We start from the raw sequence: 25520 nt of genomic DNA on the forward strand, positions 1-25520 counted from the left end.
AGCTAACCCGCAACATCTCTAGCAGGCAGTCGTCAACGCTCGTTGTTGTTATCGCTAGCTCGCTAGCAGCATCTTGCCTCGACCTGTCTACTGTCCGACTGCAGGTGACATAAGCAGCCCAATGAACCTTTTTGGGACGGTCATGTGTATACATCCTGACTGAACGTTAACATGCCACCCCACAATGAACACTCATGGGGCTGCATGCATAGTCCATTTTGACTCTACAACCGCATTAGCATGGGTTTGTTTTTCATTCAGAATCACCCAAGATGGAAATAATGGTCAGTAGTAGAAGATATCAAGGATAATAGTCACTCTGGTCTCTATTCTAGTCTTATTTTTGCTAATCAATCAATCATTTAGACTTGTTAAAGTAAAACTTGTCCAAATCATCTGAACTTCAGCCTCGACAGTAACTATTCTGAGATTCCTGTAGTCCTTCATGAAGGCAGATGATTTTTTTTTCAAAATCAGAGCTTGCAACCATTTGCAAACATCTGCTTGTACTTTGAAAAATAGTCTTAAATTTTTCTTAGAATTTCTGACAGATCTTACATAACCAAATCATAATTCATTTAAATTTGTGTGTTTTCTTGTCATGGTATGTAAAAGTATTGAATGGTCAAACTTTCCAATACAGTGCACTCCGCTTAATAGAACACCGGTTAATAGAGTAATCCGCTTAATAGAGCAAAAGGCTCTGGAACCGATTTGCCTAATGCAATTTCCTATAAAGATACTCCGCTTAGTAGAACAGATCTCCGCTTAATAGAACATGCCGTAAGCAATGAACATTGTAAACTAGTGGTTTTCGAAGTGTAGCTATCGCGAGAAGTGGAGCTATCGCGATACTGTACCACTATCGCGAGAAAACGCGGTAGTTCTAGCCGTATACAGTAACAGGTAGCACGCTCACTCCACACATAGACACACGCACGTCACAATCGCTTCAACTTCATTCAAGAGACGAGTGCTATCACCTGCGGTTAAGAAGGACATACTCAGACGATACGATGCATTGCCGGATTCTCAGAAGGTACGCCCGCGGTTTCCAGGACTTCCCTCTTTTCCAGCGCATTGAGAGGGAAGTCAACCGCAAAATTACGGACTCCTGTTTCCAGACAAAAGTAACGAAATTTTTCTCGTGATTTGAGATGTTAGACTGAAGTTGATTAAGTTGTTGTTTTGTTGTTTGATTAAAGATATGGACGTCCACAGTCGAAATATCTCTTCTAACTCGTCAGCAGGGGTTTTTCTGCGTGCATAACTTGGTCGTCGACGTGTCTGAAGGTGTACCTAATAAAGTGTCTCCGGTTAATAGAAACCCCGCTTAGTAGAACAGAAGCACTTCGGCCCAATGGTGTTCTATTAAGCGGAGTGCACTGTACCATCACATGACCAGTGATGGTGAATTCGGCTGAGGTATGGAAAATGGGGTGAAGGAGGAGAGGATATCAGAGGCAACAGAAATTAGAATGCTAAGATGAATTGAAGGAGTGACACTGAAGCACAAGGACAGAAGGATGTAACAGGGAGGCTTGGGAATGGAAAGGTAAAGGGGATCTGAATCAGGTAGAATGGATATCTGAAAAGGATGGAGGAGGAAGGCCCAGTTAGGGAGGCTAAGAGTCTGCAGTTGAGGCCTTTTCACACTGCACTTAGCAATGCGTGGTAGGCAGTCAATGAGCCAATTCATTGTTTATGTGATTTGAGAAAAAAATGTTCTATTCGAGAGTGCTGTCGCGGTGACGTCAAGAGGGCCCATCAAATTGGGAGAGATGCTGGCGGAGTGATTCCAGAATATGAACAGGAAATGGCAAACAAGCAGGAAAGCCTCCCTGTTACTTCCTTGTTGGCTTCTAAATATGGGCATACTTGCACAAGGGCTCTCTGTTGCCCTTGTGAACAACCTTGCAGATAATACCAGCAAAACCAAGTGCCGTGTGGCACGGCCTTCGGGATTTTCTCCACTTCAAAGTTAAAGGTGAGGATGCTCACAAGTTCTTGGGAGTAAAGATTATATCTTAACCCTGCAATTTAGTGAGGAAAGGCATAGAAAAAGTTTTGCCTGGACCTAGATCTAAATTTTACTTTGCTGCCATAGGACAGAAACCCCAACCTAAAATATCTATTTGACCATTTTGCCTCACCTCACCACTGCAGCAGCCCAAACTCTTTATTAATCATACAGGTAGTGTTTATATTATGTTTTAAAAATAATGAACTGCCAAAAAAATGTAAAACGAAGTTAACGGACGTGATTACAAATTGTGGTAAAGTCTACATAACTCACTTTGGTGTTAATTCCATTCTGGAGATGCATTGAACACCCCTCACATCATCTCATTTAACATGAACTGTCATACATATAAAATGAAATCACCGAAGCATAAAGTGTAACCTTCGATTGCACACGCCGAGTGTGTTTGCGTTTTGGACGGCCCATGAACATAAACATTGTTAAAATGACAAAAATGGACAGACGTGTTTTTGACAGGACGAATAACATTATTTTGATCATAAGGGACAAGCACATTTTTATTTGGTAGCAGCTACTGCAAGAATCAAATGTTGCAATCTCCATCTTCACTCAGTGCAGTGCCGCTTCTTGTCACAAAGCACAGACAGATGGATTTACTTCACAAATGTAAATTAATTAAAATAATCCAAAATGAGATCCATATGAGGTAGCATAACATACTGTATGTTGATGAGGTTTCGTAGTTTTTCATATCGAGACCACCCCTGCCTGTCCGGCGATGGTGTTCATAGCGCAAAATTGTTTATTTGCGATATCTTTGGCCACTGATCCTCGCTTAGTGCCTCTCCTATTTGTCCATCCTCCTTTCTAAGCCTTTCACCTCTGTCTTTTGCTGCCCCATGAAAGAGTTGAAGAGCTTGGATGCAAAAGACGTGGCTCTGCTCGTTCGAGTGAAGCATTAGACGGCATTAGTGCTGTCCTCTTTAACCCCGGTCATTTTGCCGCCCTGAGATTTCTGTGAGAACAGTTGTGAAATATGCAAAACTCTTGCTTGGTTGTTGTTGCAATCAAGTCAATGATCTGGCTACCATGTCCAATGCGCAAATCTGTTCTCGACTTTACACTTTTGGATGAGTTTAAAGACAGCCCCCTGCCCTTGGAAATGATGGATTTGACCGTCCCAACAAAATTCTTCCTTTTTCCAAGTTGAATGGCTATAGTTGGAAGGGCACATTTGTTGCAAATCTTTCAAAACTGGTGACCCGACCACTCTGTTGGTGAAATGAATCATTGACACACCCATTAACTGCAACTTAACTAACCTATCATGCTGTGCTAACAAGTCTTGGAAAATTTGAAAAAAAAAAATAAGTATCTGGGGTTGAACGTGTGGACTGTGAAAAGACATAAATATATCTTTGGGAGTGAATGAGTTAAAGACATCTTGTTTTTTGCGACCGTTTATCAACAGTCAATTGCACACAATCACCCAAATGTACAACGGTTGATGAATTCATGAGCACATTAGAGGGTTTGAATATGGGAGTGTATTGTTTTAATGTAGTGGACGACTGTTTTGTGTTTGAAAGTTAGCAGCTCCTTTCATCAATTTGTTAACCACTAACATGTTTTCATAATCATCTCGGTTGCATCTTTCCCTGGTAAATCAAAGCTGCCGCTTGACGTACTTGGGTCCCAAATGAATCCTGGTTCCACGGTAGCCAAGCGAGGCACAATGCAGACTTCCCTTGACGTCTACCTTATCCTGAGCTCGCTGCAGATAGTTGCTTTGATGCTGAACTTTTGACGTCCTCCGCTCGTATTCCCTGAAGCTGCAGGGAGAACATGCAAATAAGTCATCTTGAGGGATTAAGGCTTTCCCAGCTAATGAGTTTTTTTCTTTCATTAATTTTGCCTGCTATCTTCCCTTTTATATTTGTACTGCATCTTTTTTTAACCGTTAAAGCAGTGCTGCGTTTTGACATCAGCTGTCAGCACTTCATACCCCGCAGTCGAGTAGTTCCAATCAATCATCAGCCTCCTAACACAGTGATCCCATAATTCTGCAGCCCCTGCCTTTTATGCCAAACCCATTGAAGTGAGAGAATTCCTCAACTGTACGTTTTCACAACGTGACGCGGCCTCCCACCGTCAAATAATTAGTGATGAATTCTTTGTTTGAAACACTCTCAATTGCTGTCAATACAGAAGTGAGAATCTGGATTGAATCTTTACATCCCTGTCTTGGCATAATGGAACGACTCTAATATCACCTGAGAATGCCCGTTTACACGTAGTGTGAAAGGGGATTGATCAGTAGTGACTATGCTAGTTCAAGTTTAATGATTCGGGGAACAAAGTTTCACAATCACGCAACCTTGGTGACTGATTCATGTAGCTTTTTAAAACAGCTGGGGTGCTCGCGAGCCTTGGCTTGGCTGTCACTGCAATTATATCGTAGCACCGAGAGCAGCAAGCGAACAAGATGTGAGAGGGAGGGAGGAAGAGAGAGAGCTAGAATCCATGCGAAAGTGAGCAGGTTTTGCAAGAGACGTCAGCGTTGTGAACGATGCACATGTTCGCATGAGAGCGGGAAAGAGCCAGCCAGCAAGGATTTTTGTCCTGGTCCGTGCGAATTTCATTGAGAAAAAAAGAAGCGACACCTCTCAAACATGAGAACAAGGCAAGTTGTCGGAAGGAGAAAGTAGAATGAGCTGAACTTGCTGGAAACTCACCCCCCCACCGACAATGGAATTCATTACCTTTTGCAGTTAAGCAGCGAGAGTTCTTTCTGGTCCACACCTGCTGTTTCTTCTGCCGTGATTCATTTACAGAGTTTCAAAAACAAAACACAGAACAACAATCTGACCGGATACGACTTGACTGGAGATCCATCGAGATGACTTCTTCATACCGTAAGAATGTTTTGTCTCTGTGTTATTTATAATTGAAATTCCTCCATTGTAATCCTAGTCTGTATATCTTGGGGCACCAATTCATGCCTCTGATTGTGCTCTAAGCATGGCATGTTTTTTTTGGGGGGGCAGGGGGTGAAATTCTGCTGGTAGTTTCGTAACCTTAGTACACTAGTGGCTTGCAACTTTTTTTGCTGTTTTTTTTTCGTCTACGGTGTAATTTGAATGAGCAGTAACTGACAAACTGGATTGTTAACACAAACTATGCATCAAATATGGACCCCGCCGTCTTGAGGGCTCTCACTAATTGGTGGCCACTTAAAGGCGGGGGTAATGAGGAATTCCCTTCCACCGTGTCCCTGTGGGCGGAGGTGGTCACAGCGCAAGAAGGCATCGCTGCAACGCCATCACGCCGAGGAGCGAGGGGAGGGGTGTAGCGAAGAGGGGCAACCTAGTCGCTTACATAAGGCTGCATGTGGGAAGTCCTGCGTTAAGAGACCTTGACGCTTATCCACAATGATCATCTTAACTTGGAGCTACAGCAGTAGCCTGTGGTCATGTCATTTTAGGTGTGTGCCACGCACGCTCAGAATCTCATTTTCTCTCCCCAAGGTAATTTGCGTCCGTGTTTTCGCCGTGTGTTGAGACCGAATGTGCGGGCAGCAGTAAAACAAGAGGAGGTGATAAAAGCACAACAGAAGAGCCCTCTTGAATAAAAAAAATCAGTGGTTATAAATAGCAGCGCGCCCTCATTGACTGTTTCAGGTTGAGGAGACCTGGCTTCGAAGACACGCTCTCCGCTGATGGTTACAGCCTTGCAAAATCCCACTCGCAATTACCCGATTGTCATTTGTGAAAGCTTTTTTAGTTACTCAGCCCAGATCTGTTTCGATGAAATCTGGAAGATCATTATAGCAGTTAAATTCGAGGGTTAGTCGGGGGGAGGTGGAGAGCTCATGTATCCAAATCACCAGATTTGCCAGATGGTGGCACAACTATAACAAGTGTATTTTTTTTTAATGTAATGTTGCAGCACCAAAAAAGCAATTAGCTCTGTGAATCCACAAGTTCATTTATAGCTGGGGCATGTAAACCACACTTATACAATACAGTACATGCTGATTTATATAGCGCTTTCACAACAGCGGCAGCTGTATCAAAGCGCTAAACAAAACAGTTAAAGTAAAATAATAAACAGAACACATAACATCTGTAACATAATACAGTGGAGCCTCCAAAGTCGAACACCAGCTGTTTCATGAAATGGGTTGACAAAATTTAATTCGATTGTGATTACAGGTGGTGGAATAATGGGTTCATAAAAGCTTTATTAACCTAACAATACAATGTTTTAACTAACCTGGCCTCACGAAGCCATCATTAACAGTCCAGTATCAATACGTTAGCAACAATAAAATCACTTAACTTTAATGATAAAAGGGAATTAGGTAATACTCATGCACCCCTTGCACATCATTCTTTAACATACAATCAACATGTATAAAATGAAACCGACTTCTAATGTGGTAAATGTTAAAACGTAACTCATACTTTACATTTTGATCACAAGTGACAAGTATCTGGCAGCTGGCCAGCCTGCGTCAACACTCGTTAGCTAGCACCTTCCCTTAGAAGCTATGGGTTCACTCTTGTCAGACAGCATACACAACTGAGACTCCAATGCACAACAATTATCAGATGATCAAATTCAAAGCTCTTTGTTCATAGCGCATTCATCCATACAGTATATGCCAGTGGATCTTGTCTTCGGTTCTACTTTCCATCAGTACTGCCCTTTCAGGAAAAATCGTAGGAAACAACACCTTTGATGCTGGCTGAAATGAAGCTTAGTGAGGTACAGCAAAATCACACATTTATGACATTACAATGTCCAATAATTTCTGTGGCAAGGCGTATTTTCCTTAAAAACTTCAAACATACTCCATGACTTTTATTTGTTTAATTTTCAGGTAACTTAGCACTCCTGCATCCCAGGTTGCTAGCCCTCCTGCAGCCTGCATTCTAATTGCCAGTGCGTGGGAAAAAGACCAAGCACAAAAGAGAGGATGCTCAAGAGGCAGAGGGAAGGAGGGTGGGTTGGGAGGAGTGGGGGGGGGGTGGTGGCAAAATAATCAATGGCACCCTCTGGAGAAACTCACTGCTGTAAATGCCTCTAAGTAAGAAGGTTTACACTGACTCACCTGCAGCCTGGAGGAAACCTACACACCAGGGTCATTCATTCAGTAGTTTGTACAGAATGCGCTGGACGAGTTAAGATTGCAAATATCGGCCATTGGTAAATGTGCAGGACAAAGCTTGATTGGCAGTTCTCAATGAGTCGAACAATTCAGAAATTCTGTTCACTCTAATCATCTCATCGTTGAAGCAATTCCAACCTCGATTGCATGCCACCATCTCAGAGCAAATGGTTTTAGTTTCAGATGAATTTATAATATCACAAAGTTCTGCTGGCCTTTATATTTAGAAATGCTTGCAGCCAGGACTTAAGAGTTCAGAGAATGAATCTGTCATGCCGATAAAAACTCAAAGTCTGAACAATACAAAGTCAGGGAGACAAATTTAGAAGTGGTTCGTTTTCACGAGCGCTCCTGCCTGCAGCCCTGCAACCACACATACAGTGGTTTTCTGTTGTTGCAGAATGGATACAGCAATGTCCTGGTTATTATTGCATCCTCCTCCCCAGTGGCTATTTTTGGGATGCAACTTGTCGCATTGTAAGAGTGACTTTAGCCCTTTACACACGGAGCCTGACTTGGTGATTGGTTGGTTGCCTGATTTCTGGGTAAAGCCTGCGAGCTGGCAGCTCTCAAGCCTCCATCACTGTTGGCATGGCAGGCCACGCTGCCAGCTGTTGTCAAATGGATGTATTTGTGCATGTCAGGAAAGCCACTGGCCCTCATCTGTATTCAGCTAAATACCGAACTGTACGATATTCATATTATGCCAAGGATGAGGACATGATATTTATTGACCAGTGTTGAATTTTCCCCAATTCTCACGAACAGGGCCACCTTTTCCTACTCATACGTCTTATCAAATATAGGCCCCCTCGTACAACCATAACCGAGATGCTCTACTCATTTTTCAACGATGACAAACCGATTGGTACAATAGTTTATCCTAAACATATTTGATAGAAATAAAGATGTGTAATGTATGTACTCGTTCACAATCCGAAAACAAATGCACAAGACACCTCGAGTGACACGCCCAAAAGACGACATCATGCGGCAGTGTTAACACAAGTAAATATGGTCCAGCGTGTAGGTGCTCATTTAAAAATAGATAAATAAATTAAAAATCATACATTGACAGAGGGGCAATGCTGGAGGAGCTAGAAATACTTTGGGGAAATAGTCTTTTCAATCTCTGCATTTCAAAGGGATGTCTGATAATGACGACTCTACGTCATTGCCTTCGCTCCCGCTCGTAATGATGCGTTTGCCTGGCTGAATTACGTGCTACCATCACTACAAATGTCTGTTTTATGCTTCATGTTTCAAGTCTTCTTGCAAGTAAATCCTACACATTTCACAACTTTCCGGTCACCAGTTAGCATTCATTGCAAATTGTACATGCAAAAAACACAAGCCCTGACTCAATGCATTTGCACAGAATTTCATCAAATGTATGCTGAATTCCAGAAGTTGTCTGGCAGTAAAGGTGCTGATTTTGTACAACCGAGCATTTCTTAACGTTTAAAGATGGCCCCACTATTCTATTTTCTTCCCTGTAGACCCTAAGAGTTCATCCATCACACTCGAGGCTACACCACAGAGTGCGCGCCGATGGTGGGAATTGACTGAGCCGGTATCGATCCGTGTTGTGTTGAAGAGCGGGCGCTTCACAGCAGTTCCAAGTGTGAATAATCATTTTGTTGTAAAAACAGAACAACAAAAAAAAGGACAAAAAGGTATTGGCAGTTTTAATATAGAAGGAGAAATGACAGAGTACATTTTTAAAACACTGTAAATATGTATCTTTTTTTTTTTTTACCTGCACACATTAATCATAAGCTTATAGGTCAGAAAATGTTTATGTATTTGAGAATTACCTTGGTAACCGCAGCCTGTAATGTCAGGGGGGGATCAAACTGTGACTTACTGTGTGAATGCAGCTTTAATTTTACTGGTGTGAATGATACAAGACAGTCTGTGTGTGAAGAAGCTGCACATTTTAATGACTCTTTGTGAATGAATCAGATTCTGATCACTCTGTAAGCCTCATTAAGTCCGAGGGATCTTCAAGCCATGTTTGGTTGGCACGTGTGGGTTTGTTTTTGTCTGTGCCGTTTAGCCACGTCGTTAAGTGTCCCCCCGTCCCCTTCCCCTCCTCCCAGTGGTGTAAATCTTAAACTCAATCCCCTTTAATAATGGCCTTGGAATTTGGGAAAGCGAAAGGTAGGTTGGTACATGAGGGGGTCGTGAGGGTGAGGAAGGGAGTGAAAAATATGGGGGTGTTGAGGGATATGGCTGGATTTCTCTTGGCAACAGAGCTTGTTGCCATGGATCTGATCCTCCGATTGGTGGAGGGTTGGTCCAATCACTTAACAGCACAGATTGTTTCATCATTGAGAAGTTTTCCCCTCTCTCTCCCTGTCTCACTTGTAAGCTGCTGCTCCTCTGTCTTTCTCACCTCCTACTGGCTGCCCAGAAAGACTGAAATAGAAGTTGTGATGCTTGGAAATGAACTAAAAGGTGAACTCCTTGAAGTCGAACTGAGTTTTATGTATCTAACGTTTTTACAGGGGATACGACTCTTTATTCTGACTGATTAGCAGTCCTCCCGTGAGGTAGTTGTTACATTCCGCAGTGGGAAAAATGGTGAAGGCACTCACTGGCTTGCTTTCAGTTGTCCCTCCGTTTGTCGCGTAAAGAATCACACGCGACACAAGAAGGTTGGGGTGTCCTGATTTGATATTGAAATTGAATATCAATGTCATCTTAAAATACACTCTCAGATTATATCGGTCTACATCCAAAATTTCTGATATCAGCATTCATATAGATTATAAGCAGTCCATTGCAGACTCTGTTCCTACCACCTAAAAAAAACACTGGCTGTACTGAAGTCAACTTGAATTGCTATTTTGCAGTACAATTAGTACAATTTGATTTTATTGAGTACATTCTTGTTATTTCTCAGGGTACTTTAAATTCTTTTAGTTTAACTTGCAGCCACTGTTGGAATGGAACTCGTTTTTAAACCGACGCCTGCTAAATTTTGTACTGTTACGTGTTTGGTCATCCCGCTGCTTGTAGCTGATAATGCCACTTTCATTTTGGGTATAGTCTTGATTTTTGCCTCAGGTATCCACAGATTTTTTTTTTCTGGCCCGAGCACACAAAGGCCCTCTTGAAATAGCTTAATTCTTTTGTCGTCTTTATTCCTGGCAGAGTTTGATGTTAACTCTGGTCCAGTGGCCCGGGGCCAGCATGCCAATGTGTCTTTCCACCACCTACCTAACGATGCTGGTCCGGTCAGACTAGAACAAACAAAGTCACCCTTTGTTTGAGGAAAAGGCCAAAAAGAGCATTGCCGATTTTGAACCAAAGGACTTTCATCACTAAATCAAGCTTTGCCGAAACAGAATGTAGTGATGCAAAAACCGCAATTGTGACTGGCATGTGATTGCGGGGTTGCAGTGGCAGCAGGACCACAGAATGGCGGCGAGAGCAGCAAAACAATCAAGCGTCATTGACAGATTATTATTTCCAGTAACGCATGAACAACAACTGTGAGCTTGTAAGAACTTAATTAATCACACAACTTGCACCAAAACACCATGACACGTTACGGCACAGTGTTGTTACTGTAGCTTGGCATTGAAATTTGAAGTCTCAACCCAAAGTCAGAAAGCGTTTCACTGTGTAAGATACAATTTGTAGGCATGTCTCTCATGATTAAATTCACCTAAAGAAAACAACAAAAAACCCACACACACATTTGATGTAAATTGAAAACAAAGTCTGGTTTATTGGTAAAGAGCATAAATTGGGAGAGATTTGCTTTTTCACTACTGCTAGCGGATGGAGCAGGACAGCCCCATTAAGGCACACATCACATCCAATTGAAGAAAACAACACTATTGTACATACAGAAATTACCTTTATAAAAACACATTTCTTTGCAATCTCTCTTAGTATATTTTATCTTATCCAATGCTGATTTTCTTTATCTCATTCACTGCCAGCGGAGTACCCCGAAATTACAGCTATTTTAGAGCATTTTGAATCATCGATCAAGAATATGGTATAGAGCAGGGGTCCCCAACCTTTTTTGCCCCACGGACCTGTTTATGTAAGACAATATTTTCAGGGACCGGCATTTAAGGTGTGACGGAAATGATACGACAAAACAATATGGTATGAGCTGCCTGAAAACTGTGTTTTCAAAATAAAATGAACACAAGGAGCGTCTAATCTGGCCGCAACACTCTGGTCAAATTCAAAGTGCATGATAATGACAACTCAACACAGCCCCGAGCATGATTTTCTGCAACCAGACGGTCCCATCTCGTGGTAATAGGAGACACTGACACCTCAAGTGTGTGTTTTATGTCCAGTCTACATTGTAATTTTGTTTTAGCCGCCTTTGCTGCAGAAAACCCCGCCTCACGCAGGTAGCATGTCTGAAATAGCATCAGTGCTATTGTAGCGATCTCAGAATATTCAACCATAACTTTAATCCAGTTGGCTCAAACGTACTTTTAAGGTCGCCGTCATTTGCGATCTCCAGCAGCTTTTTACACTCATTTTTTACTCATTGTGTTTTTAGCGTAATCGGTCACGTGACGCAGAAGCGTGGTTTGACGCGTGTCAAGCGTGACACAGACGGATGTAACGGAGAATCCAGTAATTTTTCAAAATAAAACATCTTTCGTATTCCAAAATGAATAAAATGAAATTAAGGCAAGTTCTTTGCGGCTCCAAATGCCCTGCGGACCGGTATCGGTCCGCGGACCGGCGGTTGGTGACCCCTGGTATAGAGAGGCTATTGTGTTCTGACAATATAAATCAGCATCAAACGAAACAAAAAAAGAGGAGACATGTCTTACAAGAAAAAAGTTGCTAGCGAATAAACGTGTTGCCATTTTCCTCCCTTGCATTGGACTTGACAAGCCAAGATTTAACCCCAATCTTTATTTTCACCTCAAAAGCTATGCACATCTCAATCTGAAGTGATGCGTCGCTGCCATCCACTGCCGTTAGTTTTTCATTACAGTTTTGTACATGCAAGAATTTAATCGACAAGCTATGTAAGATGTCTTCCAGATGGAAAAACATAATTAACGGTTATATTTGTCAGTGGCAATGAACGGGTAGGTTTTAGTTGATGTGATGTAAAAGTTAACAGCAGCAACTGAGCCAAGTCATGGTACCGTAAAGGTACCTTACATCAAACGCTATTCGCGTCCTCCGTTTGGTGCACCTCCCAACTTTCACACGCCCCGACAGGCAACTGAACCGAGAACTAAACATATATAGATACTGTAGCTGAAAGTTGCTGTAAAAAAGACTTGAGGGGATCTGCAGAAAGGTAGGGAGAAAGGTAGGTAACAAGGACGGGAGGGAAGGAGGAAGCGAATGAGTCATAGCTCGTCCCACAGGACTGAGTGGGCTGACTGTGGAGGAGGATGGCGTCAGCAACAGGGCTGACAATTTAAGAAGACGCATTAAAAGAGGAAGAAAAGGAGCGAAAGGGAGCAAACACTTTTGTCGTGGGCGGATGGAGCAAGCTGTAGCGATGGGTGAGGTGGTGGGGGTGGAGGCTCAGGAAGGCAGGAAGGAGACAAGCAAGGGGTATCCTCGTCACACGGGAAGAGCAAGGACATGAGGGGGTGGTTGTGAGGACGTAGATGGTTCGAGAAATCCTGCCTTCCGTTGCTGTTGACCATGTATGTCGGGTTTCTGTCATCATCTAAAGTTGGCTGTCTGTTTTATACAAGTGCACCAAACGGTGCATGTGTGTGAACTCGCTCCAGTGACGCTCTCACTCATGGGCCGTCCCCTCCAGGCCACCGCACCCCCGTTCCCTCCCAGGGAGATTGTGTAACCGATGCAAAGGGGAATCCTCTCTGACATAGACGAGCGCGGCGGCGCCCGCGCGCACACACACACACACACACACACCACAAAACACCGCTGATATATGCGGAGGCTCTGAGTTTGCAGAAACTTGGCTGTTATGACGCGTGCACACACACACACACACACACACACACACACAGCACCCTTCACTGTGTGCAGAAATAACCTTGCTGTCTTTTGTGAAATGGCTTCCCTCTAACGTCAAATGGGCGAGGTGCGCAGCTGAATACAAGACAAGATGAATTGGGCCATGCTGCCTGTGGATGGCTCTCTCCCCTTGCTGTTTGCGGGTTTGACCATACCAGCACATACCTGTTTACTTGCTTCCTGGGCTTTACCATCTCCAAGCTTCATCCTTGGAGAGCACGGAAGGGCATTCTTAAGTGTGACATTTCCAGTAATACAATTAACAATGTAACTGCTAACCTTGCTAAAACAATTTAACATTGTATTTATGTGTATCTCCATTGAGCCTAAGTCACTCATCCTTCCCTGCTTTCGCGACTGCTCTGGAATTACCGGGGGATTGTTAACTTGCTCCGCACCAGGTACAAGCTGTAGTTGGCTCTATCATTTCAAGGATCGGAGTTGGAATTGGTAAATTAGTGATCCTTGCCTCCGTGGTGGCCAATAAACTCCACTTCTGACAAGTATTGTTATCACTAAAGGGTGACATGTAATAGCTAATCATGCAACATATCAAGCAAGATGAGAGAACAGGTGAAGATGGAGAAGCAATGCTAATCGCTAAGCTAACTTGAAACGTAGAACACCAAAACGGCAACGTGCTTCGTGGCTTCACGATACTTTTAACAGAGGTCTGGCTGGAACCACGTTACAGGGGAGAGTAATCAACTCTGAATGGCAAATTAGCTGCTAAATTAGTAAGTGTCTAGAGAGAAATATAACTGCTTCACAGCAAGCATATGAGTCTCTGTGTTATTGTAGAACTTTATAAGGTACGGCTGGACAATATGGCTGAAAACTGTGAACTATGCTGGAATTACTCATAGTCATACCGTGGAGCCACAAAATGATCCGTGCTAACACTTAGCAAGCTAGGTTCAAGTATATATTTTCTTGTTCAGTGTCGTGCATAGGTTTATGTAAGTCTGTTTAATATGCATAACCCAAGGCAAAGTGAGTTAAAATGACTCTCGCTCTTGGTTTCTATTTGTGCACACTGACTGGCGACTAAATTATTTAGAGTTGAATTTTAAATTAAATGCACCACGAAATCAGTAGATTCATCTCCAATTTGTGCTTCACACTGGTTTCAAAAGCTCTTTCGCATGACGTATTTGTCTGTCAAAGGGGCATTTTCATGTTCTTCGGTGATTTAGATAAACCAACTCTTCCATGAGAATTTTCAAGAGCTCGGCCCAATGCTAACTTTTATTTAGTCCCTGACCCTGTTCAACCTGTCATGGATCAATGTGACTGAGCGCATACAACATAAAAAAAAAATCTGTACGCAACTGTAAGCCTCAACACACCAAAGTGCCAAGAGTAGCCCTGATACACACCCGATACACACTCTCTCTCTCTTTTTTTTTTTCATGAATAGAGACCACATGGATGCTCGCGCAAATCTAGTGTTTCATGCTAGCCAAGCAAACATCCTTTGGTGTGGAAACTTGACACACGGTGCAGGGAAGCTTGGCCCCCTGCGCCTCAGCTGGTTGCCTGTCATCAGGACGGTCCCATTTTTAAATTGTCAGTACATACTGTGTGCTCGTTAAGTGGGTCAAACTGGTTTTCACTGCAGTGCTGCTTCAGGGGATAAAAGGGCTTTTTGGGAGGTCTAGACCGCTGTTTGTCACACATTTACAGTGATCCCTCGCTCTTTCACGGTTCGTTTATCGCGGCTTCAGCGCATCGCAAATTTTTTCAAACATTCATTTAAAAAAATCCATATTCATGGAGTACAGTTTTGCTGACTTCCGCAGCTTCTCGCGGACTTAAAAAATGTATTATTTTAAAAAATGTTTTATTGTTCGCTACATCGCGGATTTTCGTTTATTGCGGGTGGTTTTGGTCCCCATTAACCGCGATAAACGAGGGATTACTGTATTCTTATCCATTTGCAAGGGCTGCAGCTTTAATCTATTTTTAGAATTGAGTATTCTAACTCATCCCATTGATTTATCAAGTAATTGGATAAAAAAATACGTCTCACTTCTAAACACAATAAAATGTGAAGTGCAGGTTTTTTCTCACCCCCTTGGGTTCCCCAACCTTTGTTTACTGTCGTATCTTTGAGTGTTCTAGAGCCAAGGATGGCTCTACTGTCCATCCTTGGCCTTGACGACCCCTACCGATCTGCCCTGATGAGTGACTTGAGTATGTAGATTTGGAGAGCTCGTTACTGGTTAACACATTAGCCAGTTTGTACAGGAATGAATACAGGAATATAGAATGATTCAGTTTCACTTGTGGCCATCATTGATCTGAAACTCTTTGGTCAAACTCTGAGTCAATGTCCCCTGCCACTTCTGGGACGTGGGTGTGCCGGGACTTCTGGGACGTGGGTGTGCCGGCCCCTGTCCGGGCTAGGGTAAACGTTGTCCATGTATAGTATTTGTCACAAGGGGTTTTTTGAGCCGTGCGTTGTCTGGGCCCTCACCTAGAACCTGTTTGCCATGGGTGACTGCCAGGAGCATAAAGCCCCAGACAACTCAGCTGCTAAGGAACATTGGCACACATAAACCCCTCCACTGTGATAAGGTGATGGGTCAAGGAGGAGGGTAGCTGGTCATTTTAAAATGTTCAGGCAGGTCTGAAATTCTGAATACGCACATGGGAGATCAGCCAGTGTCGTCTGTTTGGGAAACCTTTGGGAATCAGTCCTTTGTTTATGCTGCCAGTGCATGTTAAAAATTAGGCACCTAAATCCTTGCTGCAGAATCAGAAACAAGTTGAACTTATTATAGTACTGCAACCAGTCAGTTGTAGATGTGACATTTCCTGAACCATTATATTGGTCATTTAAAGTGTTGATTGCCATCTGTGTTTGTGCTTGGGGATTTATTTCAGTTTAATTACCCAGATAACCTCTTGTGAGTATAGTCGTCGTAAGAAGCCTGAGCTGTGTGGTATGTCAAGTCAAATGATAACAGCAGGCACAATTGAAGTGGTGACACTGGCAGATAGTAGTGTTGCAGCTTTTGTCGCCTGCCTGCTCTTTGACACAGGCTCTACTGTCCATCCTTGGCCTTGACGACCCCTACCGTAAAGTGCTTAAATTGAATTGGTCATTGATGTGGCTAACACATATGCAACACAGGACAGAGAAAGTGTAACAATACACTCCGGGAGGGATGATTTGGAATATATGAGTGCAATCTATCGTATTGCATCTTCAGAACGTTTACAAAACTCCTTCAAGATGTGATGAAGTGTCATTTAGGCACTCGCAGACGTAAAAGGAACATAATGGAAGTTTTACTTTGAATTGCTTCTGTACAAATAGTTGTCGCAGTGCGTGCTCTCTCATGAAGTTGGAAATAACAAATAATTTGGAAGCTGCCTCCCTCTGAAAATTAGTTTATCTGAATTGTGACGAAACAGTGGCGCTAATTTACATTACTAAGCCCCGACACTGAATTCTCCCACCATGACTTTGTTGGCTAGGCCAGGCAAGGCCAATATCTGCCACTTTAAGGCCACAGACAGAAGTATTATCATGTCATAGCTGAAAGGTAAACAGTTAACATTCACACCAGATAACCAGCACATAGCAGGTGATTTGCCCTGGATGTTGTGGTAACAAAAGTCATACTTGGCATTAATCCCCAGTAGAGGGGATGGGGTGTGCAGCCTATTTTTTCCCCATCAGATGGAAAAAAAAACACGTGAAATGCCTGATTTCATTTCGTGGGAAGCATGTCACAGATATGTTGTTACTATTGTGCAAACAACGTTCTTTAACACTTGAGTATGTTGATTTTTGCAACCCTCATCAACCACCCGTCAATTTAGTGTGGTTGAGGCCCAACAACCTTGCAGAAATCTGAACGCAAGCGAATGCATACCTGACTGCTCCTCCTTATTGCTTTCAACTGCTATCGATGTTCCTCTCAGCGTGTGCTACAAGCTGTGTATTTATTTTTGCCATCATTCCCCACCTGACCCCCCTCACTGGTACTTGCTCAACACAAATGGCAGCAGTTGAGAATGACGTTGCCGTCTCCCTGGCAACCGAGTGTGCCAGTAGCGCTGAGTGTGTTGCGGGAAGCAGGGGTGAGGAGGAAACATGAAAGAAGATTGGGGTGGAGGAGGTGTGACGAGGTAAAGCCAGTTTATTCACAAGCGCACTATTTTTGCATTGTGGTCCCAAGGAGCCGTCAAATTCTACCTTTTTAAAAAATATATACATATTTTTTTGCCCTTAGTGACGCACAGATACAACCTACTCTATCCCTGTTATATCAGAAACACTATGTCGAACAGACTGTAACTTAACTGCTTAAGATACCAAGTCAATGAATCTAAACATAACCACAAGATGACGTACCGCAACGGGAGAAGAGGATTGTCTCTGTAAGGCAAACCGTGGGAGTCTTGTATAAGCCTAGGTGTGGGCGTCACTGAGGTCAATGCCGCTGCTGTGACGCAGTTACTGTAGAATCGCCCGGGCTCTCCCTTCTGTGGGAAACCCTGCCTCGATTGTTCGCTTGTCTCTGACGATCCTGCAGCACACGCAAGTAATCTGTGTTTGTGCATGCATGCGAGACAACCCCCAGGTGTAAGATGCATCGCCTGATTTGCGTGACTCCACTGCCAAATCTCTCCGTTTGACTGTTTCAATGTCGTGTACAATCATGTTTTTGGATAGAAGAGATTCTTCGGAGGTCTTAAAAAGTTGTTTTAAAGAGTGATTTATTCAGGACATAAAGGGAGTACAAACCTGATGGAGTGTAATTCTGCTTCTTCCTCTATCCTCTCCGCTACATCCAGCAGCAGTAAGCAGCAGAGATGAGTCACTCGGTTTGCCTGTGTGTGTATGTTTGAGAAACATGACGTCATGCGTGTCTTACTCTTTTTCGCTTTGACTATTTAGGGCTCCCGAGTGAAAGAGCGACCATGTTGCTGCACTGAGTCGCCGGGAGACACGAGAGTGGCCCCAGAGGAGAGCTGAGGTGGTGGCTGGCCCGTTGGTGTGCTCCTCCTCCTCCTCCTCCCCCTCCTCGACTGGACGGCGAACTGCTCCCCCTTCAGTTCACCTGATTGTGTAACTATATTGTTTATTGGATTATATTATAAAACCGTGTACACTTATCCCGATGTTTAAATTGTGTATTACACCTGACGAGGACTACGTTTATATGCAGTCACTGTTTGGGTTAAGGTCAAAATAGGTTTTTTTTAAACATTAGGAATAAACAGTTTAAATCTATGAGCAGATAGAATTACCCCAATAAATGTTAATTGTGATCATTTGTGATCTAATTTGTGACATAATGGATAACATCATGCCACAAATTTCCACTACTTACATTCTCTCGTCAATAAAACATTATGTCCATATCACTCACCACAGTAATAAAGCAGTCGGTTTCCTCTTCGCACCAAAAGAGCGGTTCCGTCCTGCGACTGAATTTAGCCGTGTTTGTTTACCTCTGCTTGTGTTATTTTCATTGAGTTACGTGCCAGACGCATCAACTTTTATTTCCACATACTGTATATGTGTGTGTCGATATACACACTGTCACTTTTGCCACAGAGACAGAAAAATTAGAGCGAAAACAAGGTAGGCTCGCATAGTAAGTGTCAACGTAAGATGGCCGCCAGTTCACTTCTCGCCATGGCGAATAAGCGGCATTGCCGCGCACACAAGTAATTGTACTCAAAATGCCGACGTTGCTTGTGGATTGACTGAAGGGCAGATATAAAATGGTCAATCCATTGGTCTTGGAAGGGTATTTAAAAACTCGGATCTGAGCTTATTTTGCATGTTTACATGGCCTTTCAAAGCGCGTATATTACCAAAATTGGAGTATCTAAAGTGTAATTTCATGTAACGTAGTCAAGGAAGTAGATTGGCAAGTGCGTGCGGTTATAGTGTGTGATAGAGTTGAACCACTTCACATTTTTTGGTATTTTGTATTTTATTTTCTATGCTGAAGTCATTACATTTTTTTTCCCTCTTGTCGAGCTGTTTGCACTTTGGAGCACAAGCTCAGTCACTCACAATCCACATCATTCTCCATTGTGCAAGCTCACCCCCTCGACTCATTCATCTATTCGCATTCAGACACTCGCTCATCCTTTCATATTTTGATACCTTCAGTTTCTTGCAGTCAGTAGGAGATTATGACAATCTTCCTGCGACTATACGGTATACAATAAGTGGACGCAGGAAACCAGATTGCAGGACTAGGGGATTTTCTGCAGTCATGTTGCAAACTTGTAGTTTTGTTGTGTGGATTGTTGAAAGAGTTTCATCAATTTAAACTGAAAATATCTGAGTCCGTGAACATGTCTGTGATTTGATGGTGCCAGTGGAAGAAAAAAAAGACTTGCGAGTGTCTGCAGGATGAAAGCCTGACTGACGGTTTTAAGAAACCTAAGTTGAATGGGTTTCTTTTCTCCTCTTTGCGGGCAAAGATATTAAATGTTCATTCTCACCATGAAAAGATTGATGGACCACCGCTTGCCATTCATCAGCTAGCATTAACGATTGCCTTTTTAGACCGGGTGCATTTATTATTTTTACATATGTAAATGGCATACTTTACAAATGAGCATGCTACCGGTCTCATTTTTCGTAAAATATTTCCAGTAACGCTGTTAGTGTGCTGCACAAACGTGCCACCTGTTGATTTCAGCAAAGCATCTGTATTAATGCCAAAACATGCCATGAATCAACTTGAAGATATAATCGTCTTTACAGAGTTTTAAAGTCACTGTGTCAATAAGTGATCTTAACTTATGATATAAGGTATATCACTGACAATTGCGAGTTTCTTCTCACAAATCACATGCCTGTCATAGTAACAAGACTGACCTGTGAGAGGCAGTCCAGTGCCCCAGGACGTTGACATTGCTCGAAAGTACAACAAAGAAGAGGCAGTCACAGCAGAAGAAATACAAGAAGCTAGGTTTACTGTTATCTTGTCCGAACACTACAATGTGGTTTACAACTCTTACTTGTGACACAAATTGTACAGACACTAAACATGACCAGTTGATCCTCTATTTGTGTCTGGCATCTTCGTCTCATAAAAGTGCCAATCAATTAAAGGCCTATTAACAAGCAATTGAGCATCACAAATGAACAAAACTTTTTCCTCTCCAGCCCAACCCCGGAAGGCTAAGGCTTACTATGGCCTGCACTTCCCCTCCTGCTGCAGTCCATCCTAGTACACGACCTTAGTGGCTTCTTCACCGCATCTTCCTCTCCAGGATTTCCCAGCCGCACTCACTGTAAAACGTGGAAAGACGATCTGATCCCATCCAAAGGTAGATATTAATACATTACCACATACAAACACAATTCCTGGCATTTTTATGTTTTTGTTTTGTTTTGTTTCTCCATTGAGCAGCTCCTGGGTCCTGCACCCAACCCCCTCCCCATCTCCCACCCTCTCCCTCTCCCAGGGGAAGATGTCAGTCAGCTTGACCCCAGACATCCAGAAGGAGGGAGAGAGTGGGCCACTCATCGAGCCCTGTGGTCGAGGAAAGACCTCTCCTCAGCCACAGGGCCCCAAGGAAGGCACAGGAGAGGGTCCAGAGCCTGAAGATAGCTCCCCACATGATGTTCAGGTTTGGTGGAGTGATCCGTGTGTACGCATAAATCTTCTCAGTAGGCTTGAACACAATTGAAACTTTCCAATTTTGGGAGAGATAAAATTCATTCATTATTTGTCCTGCAGGTCATCTCCAAATCTACATTTTTTTTCTCCATATGTGAACGGCACAAATCCTATAATTGATACAGTAATTGCTAATTCTGTATTGCTACTGTAACAATTACTAGCCTGTAAAATGCCGTGTATAAAATGCTCCCAGCGAATAATACACCTTCCCAAAATCGCCCTTAAAAATGTTGTTTTTTTTTCCCTCCGCAATTGTCTATAATTACGTTTCCCTGATTTGCTGGTATCCTTTATTTTATTTTTTATAGTGGCCAGCAATTTTATTTTTTCAAGTGCCAAAGATTTGAATTTGATTTCTGTGAAATTCGGAGCTGGTGAACCTGAAAATGACATCCATCTACAGTTGTTTGACTAACTGTGCCCACGGTTGACACACAAGCAATTTATTGAAACCAACTACTTTATATTACATGATTTTTTTTTACCATTAGACATTCAATTATTGTAACCTTTCCTTGAAATTTTCTTGCAGAAACGGGCTCCTAACCACAGTCATGGCAGGAAAAGGGCCAAGGTAAATTTATTACATGCTGAGCTTTTACGTACGCTATTGGCTACTCCTGTTAGTTATGTATGATGACCAACTTGCTATTCTTGCTTCTGAACATGCAACTCTTCTAACCTCTACCATTATTTATTTTTGTGGCCATGCTATAGAAATATGTAGATTTGCTCAATGCTTCTTGTGAACGAGATTGATTAGCTCAAATGGTGCCTGAGTGGAAGACTGAAGTATAGCTTTTACTGTCTTAACAATTGGATCACCCTCATTTTGTTTGAGTGTCCATAATCTGCCTAAGGAAAGCGTGTCCTAATGAGCTCTGCCACATTTAGCCTCTGTGCATTCGCCATGTGACACTTAAGGCTGTCCTCTTTCCTTGCAGAACTGTCTTTTTTTCTGTTACGCACATCAGCCATCTATAGTCCTAACGTTATCTTGTCTCCATTGAGATGGTTGCACAGCAAATGCATATTAAAGAACAGGTAAAGAATGTTTTTACTGTTTCAGTCTAATGCTAAGCTGAAGCTGGTGAGGAGTCTGGCTGTATGTGAGGAGTCTTCTGGTCTCTTCTCCAATGATGGTCCCCCAGAATCGGTACCATACCGCTATTTACCTTCAAACACTGCACACCAACAGCCAGTTTCGGTGTCAATTTTTGGTGTGCAACCTTTTAGAGTTGATGCACTGTTTTCTTTTTAGGATATTATCCAGCTCCACATCAGTTGTCCGTCAGACAAGGAAGAGGAGAAGTCCTCCAAGGAAGACTATGAAAATGAAGAGAAGGAGAAAAAGGACAAGGCTCCGCGGAAGATGTTGTCACGTGGTAAGTTTATGGTGTAGCCTGAACTTAGAACAATATGAGTTTTGTTACTATCTTTATAAACCAAGCTGGTATGACAAACATGGGCACGCACATCGTGACACATTTTAACTAGTTTTTAAAAAATGTGACCCCACACATGACGAAGAAAAAAAACCTTCTCTTATCGTGGTGACATACTCCATTACCAACACAGGACGTCTCACACACACACGCACATACACACACATAAGAATTTCTGTCTATGAATGTTGAACAGGTTTATCTGTTATGATTGTCATCCCTTCCCTTCCAAGCAGATTGTGCAAAAATTGGTCTAAACTGGAAATGCACCAATACCTGGCTTTTTTTTTTTTCAGACACAGGGCGAGCACTTATATTTACTTTAATTTGAGTAATCGTTGATAGTGCACTTAATAAACAAGTTAATACTAATATGCAACCTTTATTTCAATAAATCTCTTCCATTGTTTACATTTACAAATGGTCAGTTATACAACATTCCGTGAAAATTACAATGCTCCTTCACCAGCGAGCTAATTTTGGAACGAGCCCACGTCCCACTGATTCTTGGGTGCTACCTCGTGCACGCAGGCACTAGGATGGTGACCCCTATTTTCAAGTATCACCTTGAATTAGTGATATTTTACCATCCAGCTTCATGATACCCTAACAGTCTAACCCATTTTATCGAAATGTTGCCTGTTATATGAGGCAATTCAGTTGTAAAATAAAATTGTGACCACGACATCTTAAATTATACTGGTTCTCACCATTGCTTACTTATGTTTTTTTTTTAAGTGCTATGCTGCAGTGCATTGCCCAGCTGGCCTGCTCTGACATGGCCTTGTCACAGGCACGCAGCTGGCCCTGCTCAACTGTAACAGTGCAGAGCTGAGCTTGAGAAACTCGATGCTTGCCGGATGGCCCACCGGCACAATTTGTGTGACAGCTGCCTCCATCGCCACCCAAGTGGAGTTCATTCTCTAGTTCAGTTGTGGAGCCGGGCTGTCCGGCAAGCATAGATTTTCTAGAGCTTCACGCCATGTTCCTCAACTAGGGGAGGACCTGTGTTGTCATCCGTGTTACCATTAAGGTCGATCTCCACAATGGCTGTCATGGTTCATGGTTCACCAACCTGCTCAAAAGGTAGATGTCAGGCCACTAAACTGGTATGGGTTGCCATAGCATTGGAGTGTTTTTCAATTGCGAGTACAAGACCAATAAACAACATCGATAGCGATACTGTTATCAGTACATCCCTAGTCTTGAAACACCCCACACAATAGTGTCATTCGATAATCTTTTCGAGACATCTGATAATTTTGTGACTTTGATTGGAATGGGTAAAAACGTGAGATTCCAGCCCAGCTATCGGTATGAGAAAATTGCACTTGAGTGCTTTTTATGTCTAACATCTTCCTCTGGTCAATCTCTGATAATTCATGTTACGTTACAAAATGAAGAAGTGCGCACACACAGAAAAGACTCTTGGTTATTATATGAAGCCCAGTTGTATTTTTTGCTCTTTCTCTGTCATTATCTTCCCTCCCTTCCACTTGGGGCACTAGCCTTTAGGCGTTATTAGACTGAGTGCGGCGGAGCTCAAATGGCTGCCCTGACTGTTTAATGTCGCGGGAAATAGTAAAAACGATCTCCTGAAGTTGAGTGAATGAGAGAGTGCGCGTACCCGCGCGCCCGCGTCTGTGTTTGTATAAGGGGGCAGAACAGTGTGCGTTACTTTTCCGGCTGTTTGTCCTTGCCTCAGCAACTAGGAATTGTTAATACGGTGTTAGAAGCTGCTCTGGTTGTTATACCTAGTAGCTTTCTTGACTTTGCACTTGAATGTTATTACGCTTCTATCAACTACATTAAGGCCATCTTTTTGTCTTTCTCTGGTCAGACTCCAGTCAGGAATACACTGATTCCACGGGTATCGACGTGCATGAGTTTCTGGTCAACACACTGAAAAACAATCCCAGGTGGGAGGTTATTCCTTTATCACTTATTCTTATTCGACTCTTTCATAAGTTGCACAAGTTAAACATAACAATCTGTTGTCTAGATTCTCAAATTAAAATGATCAGTTTATAGCACACGAATGGTTTGCAGTCAAGTGTTTGGTTCACTCTGATTCGTTGCTGGATAAAATGAACAAAATACTAGACTTTGAGAAGTCGGCAATCTTTTTGTCCCCCCCGGAGATTGACTTTTATTCCCGTACAAGTGACTCTTTGAAATGGAAATGAACAGCATTTGCTAGCCAAGAACAATAGATGCGTCTTAAATGTAAAAGTAAGCCAGTCAACAAGTCCAGGCACTGATATTTCTCTCTCATCCCCCTTTTTGGGGTGCCAGGGATCGAATGATGCTGCTGAAACTAGAACAAGATATCCTGGAGTTCATTAATGACGACAAGTAAGTAACTTTGTTTTGAGTGACCCTTGTATCCCGTTCTTTGTATTTATTGACATGTCCAGGTGTTAAGCTCTATAACACAGTTTATCGGTTTATGATTTAATGCGGGCCAGCTTTTATCTGGCAGGATCTCAGAAAATGTTATCAGCACTTTATTAGTCAAACTTAAGAGATCGATTTTTCAGTGTCACGAGACGACATTGTGATGAGAATATTGTCAACTGTGTGTTTGGTTCCTCTTAGTAACCAATACAAGAAGTTTCCTCAGATGACGTCATATCACCGCATGCTACTGCACCGTGTGGCCGCCTACTTTGGTATGGATCACAACGTGGATCAGACAGGCAAGGCGGTCATCATCAACAAGACGGGCAACACGCGCATGTGAGCGTTCGTTCAGGCCAAGACCGTTTGGCTTTTTTTCCTCATCGCACCAAATAACTAAACTTATTTATGGTCTGGTAGTCCCGAGCAAAGGTTCTCGGAACACATCAAGGATGAGCGCAACATGGACTTCCAGAAGAAATTCATTCTCAAGAGAGATGACGCCAGCATGGACAAGGATGATAATCAGGTATGATAAAACATTTGTGTCTTAAATGTACTTTGGAGTGGACTGCTTTCTCATTTTATCACCCAACATTTCCCGTTCCATATTCTAATCAAATCTTTCCACCTTGCCAATATTAGATCCGTGTACCACTGCAGGACGGTCGGCGTAGCAAATCCATCGAGGAGCGAGAGGAAGAATATCAGCGGGTACGAGACCGGATCTTTGCCCGAGAAGTAAGTTTTGGATCTTGCTTTTAATAAACCAAACACAGATTGAAAATAGCCTCCTGCCCCTGTACATGTGAGATCTTTACAAATGCACAAATGCAAATGTTAGA

The 25520-nt window shown here is 42.7% G+C and overlaps 1 protein-coding gene across 12 annotated transcripts in view; it reads left to right on the forward strand.

The window, feature by feature from the left end:
• Positions 1 to 25520, forward strand: part of LOC127607564 (R3H domain-containing protein 2) — a 52515-nt gene that overhangs the window by 4771 nt on the left and 22224 nt on the right. For 8 of the 12 annotated variants that reach the window (XM_052075995.1, XM_052076005.1, XM_052076002.1 and 5 more), the window contains 11 exons: positions 18073 to 18243; positions 20311 to 20474; positions 20558 to 20777; positions 21363 to 21404; positions 21900 to 21986; positions 22092 to 22215; positions 24116 to 24194; positions 24571 to 24630; positions 24874 to 25014; positions 25096 to 25204; positions 25321 to 25416. In XM_052075995.1, coding sequence (XP_051931955.1) covers positions 20619 to 20777; positions 21363 to 21404; positions 21900 to 21986; positions 22092 to 22215; positions 24116 to 24194; positions 24571 to 24630; positions 24874 to 25014; positions 25096 to 25204; positions 25321 to 25416 — 897 coding nt within the window. In that variant the 5' untranslated portion in view covers positions 18073 to 18243; positions 20311 to 20474; positions 20558 to 20618. Of the gene's footprint in view, positions 1 to 4457; positions 4900 to 17616; positions 17975 to 18072; positions 18244 to 20310; positions 20475 to 20554; positions 20778 to 21362; positions 21405 to 21899; positions 21987 to 22091; positions 22216 to 24115; positions 24195 to 24570; positions 24631 to 24873; positions 25015 to 25095; positions 25205 to 25320; positions 25417 to 25520 lie in introns of those variants that run through there. The other 4 variants (XM_052075998.1, XM_052075999.1, XM_052075996.1 and 1 more) reach the window with 4 other exon arrangements.

This window comes from Hippocampus zosterae, chromosome 9 (assembly GCF_025434085.1).
Source record: "Hippocampus zosterae strain Florida chromosome 9, ASM2543408v3, whole genome shotgun sequence".
Classification (NCBI taxonomy): domain Eukaryota; kingdom Metazoa; phylum Chordata; class Actinopteri; order Syngnathiformes; family Syngnathidae; genus Hippocampus; species Hippocampus zosterae.